Source organism: Nothobranchius furzeri, chromosome 18, assembly GCF_043380555.1.
Source record: "Nothobranchius furzeri strain GRZ-AD chromosome 18, NfurGRZ-RIMD1, whole genome shotgun sequence".
In the NCBI taxonomy this organism is placed as follows: domain Eukaryota; kingdom Metazoa; phylum Chordata; class Actinopteri; order Cyprinodontiformes; family Nothobranchiidae; genus Nothobranchius; species Nothobranchius furzeri.
Window position 1 is genome coordinate 7,147,787 of NC_091758.1, and position 19,699 is coordinate 7,167,485.

The following is a 19,699-nucleotide window of genomic DNA, read 5'->3' on the forward strand; positions in this document are numbered from 1 at the left end:
AATGAAAGCAGGGCTGTTTTGAAGCAATGGATGTATAGAGGAAACAGCAGTTAGCCTAAAAGCCACAGGACGTTAACAGGATATTAATCAGCCCACATCACAGAGCTAGCTGCGCTGATTAGCCTAGCCCTGCCGTGTGACTGACAACCCGAAGCTCACAAATACACAAACACACTCCCTAAAGAGCACACTGACATTAGAATAGCATATACAAGAGGCACATTAATTCATGTATGTTTATATCACGTCACATGCTGAGAAGTAAACACATACTTTTAATCTACTTTCACAAACTCCCACACGTGAACAGAAATATGCATGTTGGTGATGTTCAAAAGAAGAAACATGGAAAGTGCAAAGACTTCAAATCACATAACATTAAATAGCTTTAGATGTGGCTCTGCTGATGTGAACAACCTGGCCAGAAAACAACTTTTCATTCTAGGTTCAGGTTCTGGGAGATTGCTGTGAGCAGCTCTGTGATGCCCACATGCAGCATTGTTCACTTTGAGCTCTGGGTTGGTCTGTCCTCATGCTATCCACCGAGAACATCTAGTTCATGCTATTGGTCTCTGCTTCTCTAGATCTGTTGTTTTAAACAACTTTTAAGCTTCTGGAAGCTGATTAAAAACTCAATAAAGCAGGCATGATTTAAAAGCCACACCAAGCAGTCTTATCAGGAAATCCTTTTTGTACAGCGTGATATTTGTTTTGTGTGACAGTCAAATGTTGGAACGCCAGAGTCAAGCAGTCCCAGCCGTAAGCAGCATGTACCAACAAACACATTTGTACACAACGAAGCACACACACTGCTTTAATGATGAAACTGTGTGAAATAAGGCTTAATCAGAAGAAAGTGAGGCTTTTACTCTAGATCATTGTCACAACTCTCAGTAGGAAGCCATTGATTTCTGGCCGAAAGGACATGAGCTTCTGGAGAAATGAAGATTGGAAATATTGATAGCAGTCATTTGTATGGAGAGAGACAGAAAGGGCTCCATTTCAAGAGAAGTCGACTCCATTTTAGCAATCATTTGTCTGTTTTTGGCGTTTGGCCTTGTGAATGGCTTCGATTTCTGAACTGCAGTTTATTACTGTATGAGAAAGCAGCAGGGGTCGACGCGGGTCGCACACACACACACACACACACACAAACGTGAGAGAGAAACAATATATTTCAACACGCACGCACACACACACACATACGCACGCACACGCAAACACATGCGCACGCATGCATGGACACACATACACACGCACACGCGCACACACACACACACACACACACACAAACACAAAAGTGAGAGAGAAACAATATATTTCAACACGCACGCACGCACACACACATATGCGCGCACGCGCAAACACATGCGCACGCATGCATGGACACACATACACACGCACACGCACACACACACACACATGCGCACGCATGCACACACATACACACGCAAACACATGCGCACGCATGCACGGACACACATACACATGCACACGCGCGCACACACACACACGCAAACACATGCGCACGCATGCACACACATACACACGCAAACACATGCGCACGCATGCACGGACACACATACACATGCACACGCGCGCACACACACACACGCAAACACACGCGCACACACACACACACACACACACACATGCATACACATGCGCACGCATGCACACACACACACATGCATACACATGCGCACGCATGCACACACACACACATGCAAACACATGCACACGCGCGCTCACATACACACGCAAACACATGCGCACGCATGCACGGACACACATACACATGCACACGCGCGCACACACACACACGCAAACACACGCGCACACACACACACACACACACATGCATACACATGCGCACGCATGCACACACACACACATGCAAACACATGCTCACGCATGCACGGACACACATACACACGCACACGCGCGCACACACACACACGCAAACACATGCGCACGCATGCACACACATACACATGCACAGACACGCACGCACGCACACACACACACACACACACACACACACACACATGCAATTACAAAAAGTTGGTACAGGGATTCACCAAAACTGAAGGGTAAAAAATCATTCATTGCTAAATTTCAGTTATAATTGGATCTTCATTTGCTCTTAAATATTTCCTGATGTCACATTCTCAAAGTCCTGCTGCACACACAACGACACGCTGATGTGTCTAAAATGAACCTAACTTAAGTGTGTTTATTCTCAGGGCTCCATTTTGCAGTCATTTAGGTGCATTCTACAGCTTAACCATGCTCTTCCTCCTCATTTTGTATCAGCTTTGTAATTTAAAAACACAGTGAGCACGTGAGAAACTGGGTGAGATACACAAGTGGAATGATGATTAGACATTGCCTTTTAACTTTGATTTAACAAAAGCCTAATGGTAAATAACATCGCGCGTGTCTCCAGTCTGTAAGCTGTTTATGTAGTCAGGGCTATTTGGTATCAGGACGTGAACCACATTTAAAACGCCTCAGGACTCTAGAAATGTTGTTGCTGACCAGCACATTAAAGGTATGTTCTAGAAGAACATCACCAATCAGCTGAAGGCTACAAGACCAGGCCTGATATTTCTGTGACTACAGTTAAACAAATGACTCAGAAGTTTAAGGGAATCCAGCCAACGTGTCTGGATGTGGCCTCTTGTGGAACATTGATTTGAAATCAAACAAACAGATAACATAAATGGTAACAAAAGACCACAGAACCCCCCCAGAACGAATTAGAGGTGAAATTAAATGTCAAACCATCCGTCACTGTTTAAACAAATGTTGGCAGAGCAGAAGACTAATGAGAAGACCAGTATTAATAGCAATTAATCAAGAAAAGCAAAAGTGACCTTCTTAATTTGGTGAATGGACTTGAGCACCTTGTGGTCTTGGGGGCTGCGCTGCCTTGTGTATAAGCCCTGGTAAGGTTTCATATAAATGAGCCTGAGAGAAGGTGTCAGAAGCACGCAAGCACATTGTCCTACGTGGTTCAAAGATGTCCTGCGTGAGAAACTCCCACATCAGACAGTTTGGCAGGTGTGGCTCAAAGGTCTTCAGAACCGCCGTCATCTCTGAGAACCCAAGCAGTCCCAAGCAGTCATTCTCAATTTGAACTTTCAGAAGTTTCATAGTCATGGTCTACGGAAAGATGTACCTGTTCTCTAACCAACAATAGAACATATGACTTTAGGGCTGTAGGACCCTTCTCTGATTAGGGAAAAGCTTTAAAGGATGACCTGAATCAGTTTTCTGACAGGAAGGCAGAAACTGATGATGCCACAAAAACACAACTAACCTTGTTTTTAGACATGAGGCAGAATCCAAGTGCCTTGTTTGTTTTACTGATTTCTCTCATGCTTTTAAATTCTAGCCAGTGCTGAAGGGTTAAAGTTTATTTTATAACATTAACACTAGTTTTATTTGCTGGTCGTATAACCTTTAACAAAGATCATAACAAATGAGATTTAACAACATATCCTTGTCTGCTGGTTCCCCTCAGGGATGTGTCCTGTCCCCTCTTTTATTTGTTTTATGTACCAACAGCTGCCAAAGTCATCACACCAGCTGTCACATTACTAATGTGCAGATGATTGTGTTGCTGTGACTCTCCTCAGCAGTAACCACTCAGAGGAAGAGTCTGCTGCCAGGGAGTTTGTCAACTGGTGGTTCATCGTTCTTAAAAATGAATGGTGCCAATTTTAGTTAAATAAGAATACCCAAAACTTGTCCCTGAGCAGAAATTAATGAAAGACTGAGCAGAATGGCAAGAAGGGCAACAAAGAAGTTACACACACACACACACACACACACACACACACACACACACACGCACACACACACACACACACACACACGCGCACACACACGTCCTCTTATACTGATACCTGCTGCACTGTGAGGATGAACGATCCACCAACTCCCTGCTGAGAACACAGTTTGTTGCATGAGCATGAGTTTCTTCTGATTATACCCAATCAAGTATGATGTTTTAAAAGTTTGTTTGTGTCTTGGTTTTATGTGTGTGTGTCTTTAGTGAGCATACTTGTTGGTGTTTTCTCATTAAGAGTTGCTTGTTAGGGGTTAAAGGCGAGAAAACAGGTGAGGTGTTGCCACAGCAACAGCATCAACAAACAGATCAGACATACATTTTCATCTGCGAGGGAGGTGATGAAAGTGCTGCTCTTCTATCAACGGAAGGACGACAGAGAGAATATGCAAAAAGGCAAACTAGAGCTAGAGCCTGAGAAGCTGAGAGAGGTGCAAAGAAAAGCAAGATTTAGAGGAAAGATCACTTGGTGATGTGGGTGTGTTTGGAGGACTTGGTCAGAAGCTGAGCACAGGCATTCTGAACCACCTGTAGACGGTTCAGGGAGGTTCTGCTCAGACACGTGAAAAGAGAGTTACAGTAGTCTAAGCGTGAGGAGATGAAGGAGTGGAGAACTGTCTCAAGTTCAGAGCGGGACAGAATGGGACTCAGCTTAGCAATGTTCCTGAGATGGAAGAAGGAAGAGCGAACAAGAGAACTGACATGAGAATCCAGGGTGAGAGCTGGGTCAAAGGTCACACCAAGGTGTGAGAAGCAAGGTTGTCCAGCAGGACCAGAACAGAACAGTCCCCTGCATCACTGTGAGTCAGAAGGTCATTAGAGACCCTAAGAAGAGCTGTTTCAGTAGAATGAGCTCTACGAAAACCTGACTGGAAGCTATCATAGATGTTATGTTCATCAAGAGCAGCTGTGAGTTGTTTAGCCACAACCTTTTCCAAGATCTTGGAGATGAACGGAAGTTTAGAGATGGGTCTGAAGCTGCTATGGAGAGAGGGGTCGAGACTCAGTTTTTTAAGAAGCGGGTGGATTACAGCATTCTTAAAGTAAGCAGGGACCTGACCAGAAACCAGAGAAGCATTAATTATAGAGAGCAAACTGGGACCGATGGACTGTAAAGCACTTTTAAACAAAGATGAGGGTAAGATGTGGAGGGGGCATGCAGAGGTCTTCATAGAGTTAACTAGTTTGGTTAACTTAGGCAAAGAAACAGGAGCAAAGCTATCTAGGATGATGGGCCTGGTTGGAGTTGGGAGAGGTGGCGATAAGGCTGAAGGAGAGATGCTAGGTACACACTGGAAAACTTACAGGGGGTGTAAGAATAATGCATCCAAAATATGTTGCTTACACTGACCCAAATAAGGATATTATTAGTACTTCCACAGACAAATTGCAAAGCATCGTATAGAAAAATGCTAACTGAACTTGAAAAATTTGATTGACTGTCACGTTGCGATGTAGTTGGAGGCGGACCGTGTGTAGTGGAGCTGACCAGGAGGCAAAAAAGGCAGGCATGGATAAAGTAAAATAAAAAAAAATGATTTAATGGTAGAGCGAGAACGAACAGCACGAGACAACGATGACAAACAAACCACAATGATCTGACAGGACATACGAGACAGGAGGTATAAATGCACTGGGGGAAATCAGGAACACATGGGCAGGTAACAAGGGGCAGGTGAAACCAATAGGGACTAATCAAGGGCAGGGGCAGATCATGACAGTACCCCCACCCCCACCCCCCCACCCACCCCCACCCCGCAGGCGTGGACCAGGTAGTCGAAGAGATGAAGCTGAAGGAGCGACGCGAGGAATCCAGGATCGGCGGCAGGTACTCGGCAGACAGTCCGAGCAGGTGCATAACAGGATCCGCTGGGTCCACAGGCGGAGGCTCGGTTGAAGGGAAGCCGAAATAGAGCGTGAAGACCTGCCCTACCACCCTGGGGACTGTTGGCATGCGTAGGGGGGTTTTACTCCACATAACCTCCAGGATCCGCAGCTTCCGTGATAAAAACAGGACGGGGCGAAAACAGTAGGAGAGGAGAAGGATGTAGACCACCCTGAGAACAGGTAGGATGCGTCCAACCCCTCAATGGGCTCGACCACCCCGAGAACAAATAGGATGCGGCGATAACCCCTCAAGTCCGAAATCTCCCTCCGCTGAACAGGAGCAAAAGGCAGAATGGTTTGGAGCTCACCACAAGTCCAGGTTTGGTCAGATCATTCTGTCACATTGGAGGTCGGTAGGACCCAAAATGCAGTAACCCAGGATGACACGAGGCAGAAGTGGAGAATAAGGTAAAATCCTTTTATTTAGGATGAATGAAACAAAATATTTCCAATTGGGGCTGGAGCCAAAAACCAAAATATCCAAAAGGGCTGAGCAGGAGATCAAAAAACACTAGAGACTAAGAGATACTGGAAGCCAGGAAAACACTAGAGAAAGCACGAGAAGACTTGACAGAATAAATCACAACAATGGACCGCCACCAAACAGAGACAAGACAGGGCTTAAATACACAGGGAGAACAATTAAGGAAACCGGAGGCAGGTGAGTGGAGTGAAGGCTGGAGGGAAGGCAGGTGATACCAGTTATCTAAATGGGGAAACAGAACCAGTGGAGGGCAGATAAACCTAAAACACCAATCTAAACCTAAGACTAAGGGAAGGACTCACACACACACACACACACACACACACACACACACACACACACACATACACATATTGACATATACTGAGCTGGGGAACAAGAGGCTGGAGCTACAACTGGAGGGGCTGAGGATGACTGGATGACACAGGACCAGGGAGGAATGATTTTAAAGGGCTACAACATAAGACACATAACAGAGACGCAGACAAAGGACACATGAGGGCGCTAAGAGAACACAAAAGGGAATCTAGAGAGGGATGGAGAAACATCAGGAGACACATGAAGGAAGGACCATGACATTGACTAATTCAAAGCCCCAACCTTTGAGTTATTTTGCTCAGAAGATAAACATTAAATGTCTGTAGAGATGGAGAAAATCTTGGCTCTTGGAGAGTACAGACGCTTTTTTCTCCTCTCCCTCCCTTCTTATCCAATGGCTCTTTGCCCTGTCTTTGTGTGCACGGCACTTTCTGCATTTCTTCTGGAAACTGGAAATGATTAAAAATGGATCTGGTCAGTTGGTCTATCAACGCGATTGACAACATTTTTTCAACGATGAGAACGGAAGAAGGGTTCCCGGATGCCCCTCTGGGACAGAGCCAGCTGGGTATATCATGGACTCCTGGAAACAGTGGAACCTGATCTGCCTCTCTCAACTGTCTGTAGAGGATTCTGAAGATGTTTGGATATTCGTGTTTTGGTGTCGGGACTCCTGCTGTTTGGCCTGAGCGGTTACCTGGCTTACCGGAAAATTAACGAGCTTTCGAGGAATATTGGCTGAATTCTGGAGCTCAGGGATGGGATGCATCGTGCTGTGAACGCACAAACTCATATAATTGTCGACATGAGTTGAAAGCATGGAACTTTGGCTGAGATTCAGGCTCTGGCACAAAAGGTGGATTCCATCTAGGAGCGAGTGGACAGATGAGTGGACAGAGGGGTTGTATACCAACAGAACACTAAGGCAGAGAGGAAAGTATCTCTGTCTGTCCCCAAAGCAATTTGTATCTGAATCTAGTGCCTGTGAGGCTGAAGTGAAAACTCCCCCCTCAGAAGAAATGTGGAATGTTGCCGTCGCTATGGTAACTCTTCTCCATATCCCAGCCTGGGCGGGACTGTGACCGGTGAAGGCCGTGGAACCGTATCTAGGAGTCACTGTGCTCTCTAACCCATTAATCTCCCTCCCCTGTCCAAACGGAGGTGATGAGCGCTGCTCCATGTGGCTGCACGCACCGAAGTGAGGAGAGTCCCAACCCTACCTCCCCACCTAGTGGACACTTATGTTGTGTAATGTCTGAAGTCTGTGTGCATACCTGTCTGAGGTGTTTTTTTTTTTTTGCATAGCAAAGCTGCCCTCTCTGTGGAGGGTAACTTTGAAGTGCCTTTTTTTCCCCTCCCTCTGACTCCATCCTCATATAAACCCTCTTGATCTATTACGGTAGCACGACTCGGGTTGCGAATGACCACAGTCACCAATTCTTATCATGTTTCTATGTCTGTATGTCTGATCTATGAATTGTGTGTACTGAAACTCTAATTTCCCTCTGGTATTAATAAAGTATTTTTGGATTTGAACTGAATTTGAGAGGACAACACAGTAGAGATGGAGACTCATTAAAGCCAGAACGAAATGTGAAATGGAGAACGCTTTTTGGCAATGGTATTGTGATTAACACATCAAGAACAAACATGTGACAGGAAATAGACAGCAGAAGGAAACAAATGGCTTAAAGAACCAGCAAAAGGACAAAAAAACTGAAGAAACAAAAGAAAGTTGAAAAGATGAACACAAAAGAAATGTAGAGAGACAGGAAGAGATTGGATAGTGTGGATGGAGGTGCAGCACGTTCACTTTGCTGCATTAGTCAGAACACTGCATGCTTTCACTCACAAAGACTTTATGTATTATGTAATTGTGTATCTCTGCTGAATATTTTAGGAGTAACACTTTCAGTCCTAAAATGTTGCTGCTCGTCAATTCAGTTGGAAAACTTCTGACAATAATCAGAGCTATCAGCAAGAGCCGATGATGTCATCAGTAATCCACTTTGGCTTCCCATGGAGCGTTAACTAGTCACTAGTTGTTTACAGTTTACTGTTGTGTAACTAGATATCTGAGATTAATATTCCAACAGTTCATAATCCCACCCTTGATTCTATTACTTTGTGCTCTTAACTCAACTCCTGTGGGCTATTATCAGTAATTAGCATCAGACCACCCTACATATGTGAATATATAGTCTGACCAGGACCCAGAGACAGTCATGGAGGGGCTTTCAAACTGTCTCTGCTATTGGGCAATAAACAGCGTGACACACCATCTACTACGGACGTCCGTCCACGGGCCGTCAGCCATACATTATCAAATGCAATGCAAATTCTTTATTTCTCTAAATAAAGGAGTTAAGTCTGTCTGCTCTGGACTCATAGAAAGCACCAGTCTAACCAGTCCAAAGTTGATGTCAGAGTGGAAAGTGACTTGGACTGAGATCTGCATCGTCCATCTTCACCTCCTCTGGCTTAACCAGGTGGTGTGCTTCCAAGCCCAACTAACCTGCACACCATGGACATGGCAGAATCAACTGCATCCATGTTGTGTTCTAAGAGAGCACCTCCTTAGCTGCTGCACCATCACACTCGGAGAAGGATGACACCGGTGGACACATTAACAAGTCCTTAAGGTCATCACTGAAACCATTGGCACAGGTCTTATGTGGCCACTAAATCAAACACCTCTGGAGCTACAGAGAACCGGCAGTCCTGCTCAGAAGATCATTGGCAGGCATCCTGACCTCTGATAGAGACTGGAAGCTGTTTGGATGGTAGCTTAAGTTCATTGCTGTCTCCTCCCTTTGACCAGACTGTCCTAATGTCTGAGGCTACCATGCAAGCTGTCCTGCTGGGACTGACAGCCCCATGTGAGACTGCTTAGAAGAACCTTTGAGAGGAAGTTCACAAAGTAGGCAAGATTGCTAGTCATGACGGGCACTAGTCACTGACATCGACAGTCACTGACACTAGTCAGTGACTCGATGCAACCTGCTGGGTTCCTTATATAGGAAACTTGTTACTGATTGGCTTAATGAACTGACCTGTATTGGAATGTTTACTGTGTGAAGTGCCTCGAGACGACTCTTGTTGTGATTTGGGGCTATATAAATAAACTTGAATTGAATTCAATTGAACTATCAGCTGTCAGGACTGAGAGTCAAGTGCTTCTCAGTGGAGCTTGAATTCAAAGGTTTTGTGACCCATTCCTTGGAGAGAGCTTTTAAACTTCCAATCATGGTTGCATTTTGAAAACTGTAGAGAAGAGGGGACGTAAGGACTAGTTAAAGCTGCAAAAGCAAATCTGCAACAAAAACCAGTTGTTAAACAAAAACACAGTAACAGAACTCACTCCTCCCATCAGCTATCAAGCTAGGCCACATCCCTCTGGTATGGGAACCCACATTGCCACATTAAACACAAGAGCGCTAAAGAGTCGCTGTCTTCTAGGTCTAAATGTCTTTTGTTGTCCGTGACTTCAGATGGTGTTTTTCTTTTTTGGTCTCTGGTAGTTTGTCCTGAAGTTAAAGTGGTAGCAGCTGGCTGTTTCTCCTTCTCTGATAATAAGAACCTCTCACAGCAGAGGTGTTCTGTTGTAAAATGCGTGAGTGCGTAGTGAGTGGTTAATTGCAGTTAACTGCAAAAGTGCGGTTGGTCCAACTGTTGGTTTGGAACCAACCTGTGTCATTGCCTGAGCTTATTAGAAAAATGCGAGAATCTTCCATTTTCCTCCACTTACCCAGAGTCAGGTTGTGGAGGCAGCAGCCTTACTCCGGTTTCACACTGAACGCATCAGCGGGACGTCCCTGCTTCAAATAGAATCCATCATAGTCTGTGGAGGGTTTCCAACCAGCAGCGACGCGGCCATTTCCAGGCGTGTCCCAGAAGCGGCACGCCACGCTGCTATAGATATGATTAGGTTCTATTTTTTCCTCGAGCCGCTTCTGGGATGCATACATTTCTGCAGTATCCCTTGGGCTAGACAGGAAATCACACACAGTTTCAGTGTAATATACCTGTAATTTTCAAAATAAAAGTACGACATTTCATATATATGAAGTTGACGGCTTATTTACTCACAGCATGGTTCCAGAAGTGCAGCGGCGTGTTTTCATGGCTTTAATCCTGGCAGTGGAGTGGAACAACATCATGTCTGGCCTCAAACAGCGATATCAAAAGTGATTTCCTTCATTTAGTTTTAATGGCGGATTGCAAAAACAAACTGTGACCTGAAAAATCGAGGGATCGCGTGAGTTCAGCAAAGAGCCCAGCAAGGAAACTGTGCCATGCCAAGACTCTTCTGGTGTGAAAAGGACCGCTTTGAAGTTCACAAGTAAACTGTTCCACTGCTGTTCCACCCTGCTGATGCTTCCTGTGTGAATCCGGCGTAAGAGGCCTAGACCTCCCTCTCCCCAGCCACTGGGAACTTCTCCAGGGGGATCCCAAGGTGTTCTCTTCTGGCCATCTTCACATTACATGTATATCTATACTGTGTGAGAATGTCAAGAGGCATAAAAACTACGTTTTAAGTGAGTTTGTTTTGCAGATTTGCCGTTGTAGCTTTAAAGAAAAATGGAAGTTTTTCTTCAATGACCTAACTGGTTTTAGGAAGTCTTGAATACACTTTCTGAATAATAAGGTTGAACTATTCTTTGCAGTAAGAGTTTAGCACTGTTGTAAATCATGCGTTTGTGTAGCAGGTAAAGCGAGTATAAAGTAAGTAAATCTGAAGAAAATCCAAAGAAAGAAAAGCTTGAAGAGTAGGAAATCCAACTGCAATGTCAGTGGGGTAAGAGGAGGTAGGGAAAAGTGTACGCAGATGATAAAGTTTGGGTTGCTTTAGGCTGTATCAGCAGCAGCAGAGGGAATATGTGTGGGAACAAATCGTCGACAGGAATTCATTAGGCTCGTTGTGCGATAACGAGTGCTTGTGGTTTTAATTGACTTAATCAACAAATAGAATTAATCAGAGATTTCTAATTAATGGTAATTGATTGAAATTTCCACTGGGTCACTAAGCAGGCAGCTAAATTCTCCTCTCATTCCCTCTCACCGTCTCTCCTACGTCTTTCCTCTCTCTCCTTTTACAGTTTGTCCTTGTCTCTGTTGCTTCTCACTCTCTCCCTCCTTTGGTTTTCCATCTTTCTTTTACTGTCTGGCTCCTTTTTTTCTGCATTGTCTTTTTTTGTTTTTAAATCTCTATTTTCTCCATGTCTCTTTCCAATGTGTCTATTTTTCTATTGTAGTTATAAAAACATTTCATCGTCTAATCATTTGGAAAACAGAGGCTTTTCTTCTTTTATGAATCTTGACGTACTGCCAACAGTTTATTATGTTACACTGCAAAAAATAACAATGCACAGTGCTTCCCCTCTCAAATAATGATGCAATCTTATGCAAATTTCTGCAGTTCACCATCACATTTTATACTTGGCCTAATCAAACTTGATGCAATACAATACAACAAACCATATAAGCATTTCTGTGCAATTTCAGAAAGTCCCATAGACTTCGACATTAAAAACTACCATTAAATAACAATTATTTGCGTTCTAGTGAATGGAGCAAAACACTGTCAAAGTACATGGGTAGCAGATGTGAACCGAATGGACCCACGATGGGACACTGTAAGACTTTAGAGCTCAATCAGCCTAAATGCAGTGGCTGAGTGGCTGTTGAACGTTTGTTTTTACAGTCACATTATAGCTTGTTCTACATTTGTCTTATATCAGCCTTAATAATCGGCTTTAGATATCGGCCATTAGCAACAAAATTCTTGAAAAATCGTCATCGACCTTAATAAATCCATATCGGTCGGCATCTACCAAAAAGCCCCGATCGGACTCCCACATGACAGCATCCCTAGCCGTGTTCGAGGGTTGCTGCCATGACAGGCACACAAACGACCCTGCAGCCACAGCTCTGGTATGCCGCCTCAACCATCGAGGTACAGAGCAGGGCCCAGAAATGTCAAGGGATCTTGTTCCTGAACAATTTAGCCAACAGAAGACACTGGGTTTTGGCTACTTCTGCCTCCTAAAAGCTGTAACTACTACAGTACATCTCCAAAGAGTGGTCATTCAGGAAGCCATCTATGACATGTAAGATAATATATTATTGACCTTTTACACCTAAATTCTCTTAAAAATGCCCCTAAAATCCCTTTAAGTCCTCAGATGTTCAACATTTAAAATCTTCATGTTGTTTTGGAGTTTCTCTCATTTGACTGGTGAGTAAAGACCACAGCACCATGAATAAAGTAATTGAGATATTGTTCCAGCCTGAATCAAAGTAAACTCATCTCTCTGTGTTCTCTTCATACCACCTGCTGCCGTTATTTGGCACAGCATGAATCACTCGTTTTGTTGTTTTCTTTTTCTACATAATACAAACCTCCTGTTTGGAATAAATTTACCTGCATCCCCATCAACACACACACACACACACACACACACACACACACACACACACACACACACACACACACACACACATTCATGCTCTCTCAGCCTCGTCCTCTTTATCCTGTCTGCAGTATTTTGCATCCCCATCTCCTGTTTAGACAAGCAGCCGAGCCACAAATATGCTAAACTGAATAAAGTGAGCAGGAGGAAAGAACAGAAGTAGTGGTGTGGGTGTGTGTGTGTGCGTGCGTGCGTGCGTGTGTGTGTGTGCGTGCGTGTGTGTGTGTGCGTGTGTGTGTGTTGAGAGACAGAGAAGAGAATACCATTTCATTGTAATAGTGTTTAATATTTATTGGAAAAATGTAAGGAAATGTAAAAGAAGTGCTTTTCAGCGAGCAGGTGGGATTAGCATAAATAGTTTAGGACTTGGACGTGTTTTGGTCCCTGCTGCAGGGGGGTGAGGTTGTCCCCTCTTTACTTACTCACACACACACACAAACACACACACACACACACGCACACACACACACACACACACACTGACCTTTGAGTGTGAAAACTCATCAGCATATAGTGATTTATAATAGGCACTGCCAATCCTGGTTTCTTTCTTCTCCTCATATTTGCATCTATTAGACAGGGCGAGGGTGAGCAGAAGAAAATATTAGATAGTTTTGCATGTTTGCTGTTTTCGGTTTCACTTTATTTAGCAACTAAAATGCGGTTTTAATCACAATTATCGGTTGATAAGAAACTTTATGCAGTTTTTCTTATTGATGTTCTTTCTTCATGCTCCAAAGGACCAAACCTGGTCCACAACAGTTTCACTCGTCCACTTAATTACTGACGTTTTTCTAAAGAACTGAAACAGAACTGATAAAAAAGCGTAAAAGACGAGGCCAGCAGCAAAGCAGAAACATTTTATCTTTGTTTTTTATTTTGCGTGGAGCAGAAAGAAAGAGTAAACACAAGTGAACATATGAAGAATCACTATTTATTGATGAAGAAAATCTTTTGAAACGTACCGTAACACAAAAATAAACCCCACAGTGATGCTTCATGAAAGTCAGGAATTAGAAGCGGTCATTAAAAAGTGAATGAACAAACAAACAAATCCTATTTATATGAATCATAAACAATAATAACCATCAGTCAGGCTCTAGAGGGGGCGCTTCCTGTTGGGTTGTGGCAACTCTAGTATTGATCACTGTTATATATATATTGGTGTTTGTGACGGCTATGATGTTTGCTGCTCTTTCCCAACCTTGGTTGTGGCGTGTGTCACCCTGTAGTCGCTGAGTTCAGAGATCCGAGCCCGACGCAGAGGAGTCGCTTCGGTTCTGAAACTGTGCCAGAAGTTACTGCAGCAAAGCCAGGTGAGCTGGAGGAGCCAGGTCTTCATCCCAGCACATCACTGCTGAACACAAACAAAGGCTGTAGTGGCTGTGATGTTTGATGTCTGCTTAAGCAGTAAAAAAATACAAATATTTTCTTTTTTTATTGAAATAGTGTACCATGATGATTTTTTATGATGTAAATCATTTCAATGCATTTCTAAAATGAATGTTCTCTAATCTCCTCTTTGGACAGTCGGGCCCGATGGCTGAGGCGGGCCCCGATGCAGAGCAGCACCGAGAAGCCCTGCAGCTGTTGTCGATCAACTTGGAGAGGCGGTGGGAGGCGATAGTGATGCAGGCGCTGCAGTGGCAGAACCGGCTGAAGAGGGAGCTGGGAGAGCAGCAGGTTAGAGCACCCTGACATTTGCACTTTACATCCATCACTCTACACCGCAGGCTGCCAGCAGCTCCCCCAGGGAGCATGTCAGTGTTGGGTTTGATGCTAAAATGTACCAAGAAAACAGATGGTATTGTGATTGACTTGCATACCTGCTAGCGCGGTATCACTTTGTTTCCAGACTCATAAATCAGAATTATTCTGCATTTTTTCTTTGATTTGCTTCATTATAGTTTCTAGTATCTGAGTTTGTCTTTGCTAGCTCATCAATAGAAAGGACATATGTTACTCCTTCATGGGTGTGGTCAATGGCAGAGAACAAATCCGAGCCGGGCCGGGGGCGGAGCTAATGACCCTCTACGTTGCAGCTGCACCTCCACCGCCAGCCCCAGTTCATGATCAACAGCTAAAAGGACCAAAGGCATATTCAGTAATGAAAGACAAAAGTGCTTTTTCCTTTCCTGGTTGGTCTGCAGAGACAGCAGGACAGAGAGACGGCGTGAGCACAAAGCTGAGCGTGCATGAATGTTTAACAAACTAGAGTGTCTGCATACAAATATACGACAGGGACAGCTGCATGTATTCATTTGGTTTCATGTGTAAATAAAAGGAGCAACACTCACCATAGCTGCTGATTATTTATAGACGACAACCATCCTCCTCTCTGCAGGAAGACTTCAGTAACGTTGTCTTAGAGCTGTTTAGGTCCTTCAGTAGGTCCTTTTGGCCAGGAGGCCGAGGCGGAGTCGCCTCTGGCGGAGACAAGCTAGCGACGGGCTTGGGCGGACTCTCGTTACGATGATCATCTTCTCTGAAAAAGTCCGTCTTCAGAACGGAACTGAAATCATCCCTGAGCCACTCAGTCTGCTGTCTGCTGACAAGTGATGATGATGATGATGATGATGGACGGCTGATAAGGACTTTTACCCACAATACACTTGGAGACGTTTGGAGATCCACTTGTAAACTAGCAGATCATGAAGCTACATGTGAGAGTAAAAATAAAGACAGTCGTGATTCAGGATCTAAAACTCACTACATCACTACAGTCAGTCGGTCTGGTGACGTTTTCAGCAACCATGACTCAATCCTGACTGGAGCAGCCTTTCTAACGCCTGAATACATCTGCATGAGAGTAATGAGCAGCAATGGAGCTCATTCTCCTCTGGTGACAAGTTATGGAGGTGCTTGTCTTCTCCAGCAGCCATCGTTTGTGTCAGAGGCGCCGTTTCCTCTCACCCGCCTCGTTGCAGGGTTAGGGTTAGGAAATAAGGAACATCAGGAAATAAAGCTCCAAATTCTGTCGTCTGAAGCAACGTTCTCCTCCAGCTGATTTCTACGTTCTCAAACAGGCACAACTAGCGACCGCTGCACATGTATAAAAATAATATCAGCAAAGTTGACCTTTATTTGAACAGGGCAGTGCATATTAATGAACCTAAAATGTTGCCATACCTTTAGTTAAGTGCTATTTTCCATCTGTATACAACAACGCGGTACAGGGTACAGAGACCGAGCGCTGTTCCTTCCCCGGCTGATTTCATGTTAAACACGATAGTTCCTGCAGCGCTGAGCCATTCTGTCTTCTTCTTACTATCTGCACTCAGATGGAAGGTTTGGTAGGTCGACTCACACAGTCACATCAACGGATGACGGCCTCTTTCTCATTATTGTTGGCAACATCTAGTTCATGAGGTGTTACATGAGCATTAACACCATGATGGTGTTACTTATGATTACGCTGTATTAGACGTCCATCATCTGTCCTTGTGTCACCCTTTTCTCCATCTATGCACGTTCTTCTGCTGATCCAGGGTTGGGTCAGGTAGGTGGTCCAGGACTGAAGCCAAGACTAAACAGAACATATGAAGCAAATCAAAATCAGCTTTATTCTGCATGAATCACTGAACACGCAGACGTGAGAAGGGCCTAATCTGCTTATGACAGAACCAGCCTGATCCCTGGTCTCAGACTATCAGATGCAAGGATTTTCTCAATTTCCCTTGTATCTTCACACACACACACACACACACACACACACACACACACACGCACACGCACGTGCACGCGCATGCATACACGCACGCACACGCACACACACACAAACGCACGCACACACACACACACACACACACACACACACACATGCAGAGGGGAACATAAATCACAGAGGCCAGACACTCTGACCTCGCTGCCTGGCTGGAGAGTAATTTCACGTCGGCAGAAGATGGAGGAGGACTAAAGGGGGGCTGGGGTGTTAGTGAAAAGGGAAAATACCCCACGGGGCATATATGCTAGTGGTTTCGTTTATCAGTCAACACTACTGCTGAATAATAAAACAATAGTCACCTGCTGGTTTGTGGGTGAGCTCCTGGAGGTGGGTGCTGTGAGTCAGCTTGGTTGGGTTGTTCTGAGGAACCATCTGCACCTAAACAACGTCCACATTTACACCATGTTTACAGAAGAAAGGTCAGAGGGGAACTTGTTCAGCTGCAGTGATAACAGAAGGCAGCGTACTTACGTCTGACTGAGGCTCACGTGTATGTGGAGGAATCTTGTCCATGCAGCTTTAAGCTACATAATTACAATCGTTGTCATCACAACGGTCTTGGGCGGGGAAAGGGTAGAATGCCTTCTCCATGTCTCGAGGTCTTGTTCACGCGTGAGGGGAAGATGGAGCATGAGATCAGCAGGTGGACTGGTGCTGCGTCTGCGGTGATGCGGGCGTTGTACCGGTCTGTCGGGGTGAAGAGAGAGCTGAGCCAGAAGGCAAAGCTCTCGATTTACCGGTCGATCTACGTTCCTACCCTCACCTGTGGTCACGAGCTTTGGGTCATGAATACAAGCGGCTGAAATGAGTTTTCTCCTCAGAGGCTCGGGGATCTGGTCAGGATACCTCCTCGACATGGTGACGTGTTCTCAGCACGTCCAACTAGGAGGAGACCTAAGGGAGAAGACCCAGGACACGCTGGAGAGACTATGTCTCCCAGCTGGCCAGGGAAAGCCTTGGGATTCCCTCGGACGAGCTGCTCCAAGTGGCTGGGGAGAGGGAAGTCTGGGCTCCTTAGCTTGTATTTAACATCATTAATAATAATGATGATGTAACTTAAAATTTGGGAAGTTAATCCGGAACCTTCCTTCATACTTGGAAACTAACTAGTAGTTGCATTATTACTAAGTTATATTCACGATTTTACAGTTATACACGGGAATATTGTATGAATATGGAATGTTCTCCTCTTCACACAAAATGATCCCACTGTAGATTACATGGACCTGATCTGACTTGTTTCTACCAAGTGTGTAAACAACAACAATACAAGGAAAGTACACACATGTATCAAACATACACATAGTGCTGTATGGCAGGTTTGATTACAGCTTATGAAAAATGAAACTGTGCACATTGGAGTCGTTGGCGTGGATAGATACGTTGGTACGGCCTCAAGACTGAACGCTTGTTTCATGTGCTGAGCAGCCACTCTTTAAAGCCCGCGGGGTAGATTTTGTATTTCTAGTATCGAGACAAGCTCTTCGATGTGCAGAGAAGCATGCAGGATGTGCAGAGCACAACTCAAAACGCTACTTTGGATTGAGTTGTGTGAAAATGCACTCTTCACCATCATTTCACTATTGTTCACTGTTGAACACCGGTGAGAAGAACAGGGAGCCGTTAAATCTAGGTCAGGGGTCAGCAACCCACGGCTCTTTCATCCATCTGATGCGGCTCTCTGTGCTTGTAAAATAATGAATGAATATTTAAATAAAATGTATTTTATGTCACTGCATTCATTCTTCGTCTGTAGCCAGTTCTAAATGTAGAGACTGTCTGTGTAAATCCGACCAGGTCCAACCTGTGCGTAATAAAATGTCTCTGTAGATGTTTTTGGAGTTGAAGATGAGATTCTGGACTTTTCCTCAGTCTCATGGATGTGTCACCATTAGAGACAGGAACAAGCGCTCTTCAGCCAAAGTCTCATGGTCAGGGAACAGTTTCTGAGAGACAGGGTTTGGAAAACGCCTGCTTCAGTGAGAGGAACCTTCCTGCATGGCTCTGGTTCTGCTGCTGCCTGAAACCCATGTGCTCCAAGCCACTCTCCACATCTTCGGCTTGCTGTCCACCTTACGTACGAGGCTGACAGCGAGCGGCGCTGAGCAGTGTCCAGCTCAGATCTTCTGATGGGAATCTTTTCTTGATTGATTCAGCCACCTCTGTAATGTGCTTAACAATTAAAGTGTCAACGCATGTGCGTGCGTCGGGGTAATTCTTTCAAAATGACCAACAGCTTTGAGGTTTCTCTGTCAAAATAAACGGTCGAATACAGGAAATATTCAGTCAGTGTGAACCCCGCCATTGAGCTGTTTTTCCTTCTTGTGAAGATTGCTGCAAAGAGAAACGTTTAAACTTGATTAACACCAGAGCCACGAGCACTGCACCGTTATCTCCATCCATGGACGTCATTTTCGCTTTAGAAGTGTGTGTGTGTGTGTGTGTGTGTGTGTGTGTGGGGGGGGGGGGGTATCTTTACAGTATGCTCTAATGGGAAACAGGCTTCAACACAAACGGTTGTTTTCCGCTTGGTCCCCCCCCCCCCAAATTACGTCCATGTCTCCATCACTGTAAATGAGGAAGAAAACTAACTGATCTGATCCTTTTCTTACCTGTTCTACATTGTTTAATGCTGAATTTCTGTGCAAACTTTAATTACAACAACCCAGCGAGGCAGAGCCTGGGTCTGTATTCTGAACAGCTTAAACGTTTTAAAAGGAGACGTATGAGGCGTTAAAAAGCTGCTCCTGCTCAACTATTAAAACCGCCAACAGGGTGATAAATATCTAAATATCAGACACAGACGGCTACAACTTCTGAGTCAATTTTATACAAATTATTTTGTTAATTCTCTTCTGTTGAAAGATAACCTTGATGTACGTGAGCAGAGTGAACTGCATTGCTTGCTGTCACCAGATGGTGACTTAGGGTGGGCCCGGCCCCGGGCCCGGTAAGCC

The 19,699-nt window shown here is 44.7% G+C and overlaps 1 protein-coding gene across 1 annotated transcript in view; it reads left to right on the forward strand.

The window, feature by feature from the left end:
- Positions 1-19,699, forward strand: part of akap6 (A kinase (PRKA) anchor protein 6) — a 348,892-nt gene that overhangs the window by 301,317 nt on the left and 27,876 nt on the right. The window contains exons 18-19 of the mRNA XM_054734609.2: positions 14,251-14,334; positions 14,549-14,701. Of these exons, the coding sequence (XP_054590584.2) occupies positions 14,251-14,334; positions 14,549-14,701 (237 nt within the window). The remainder of the gene's footprint in view (positions 1-14,250; positions 14,335-14,548; positions 14,702-19,699) is intronic.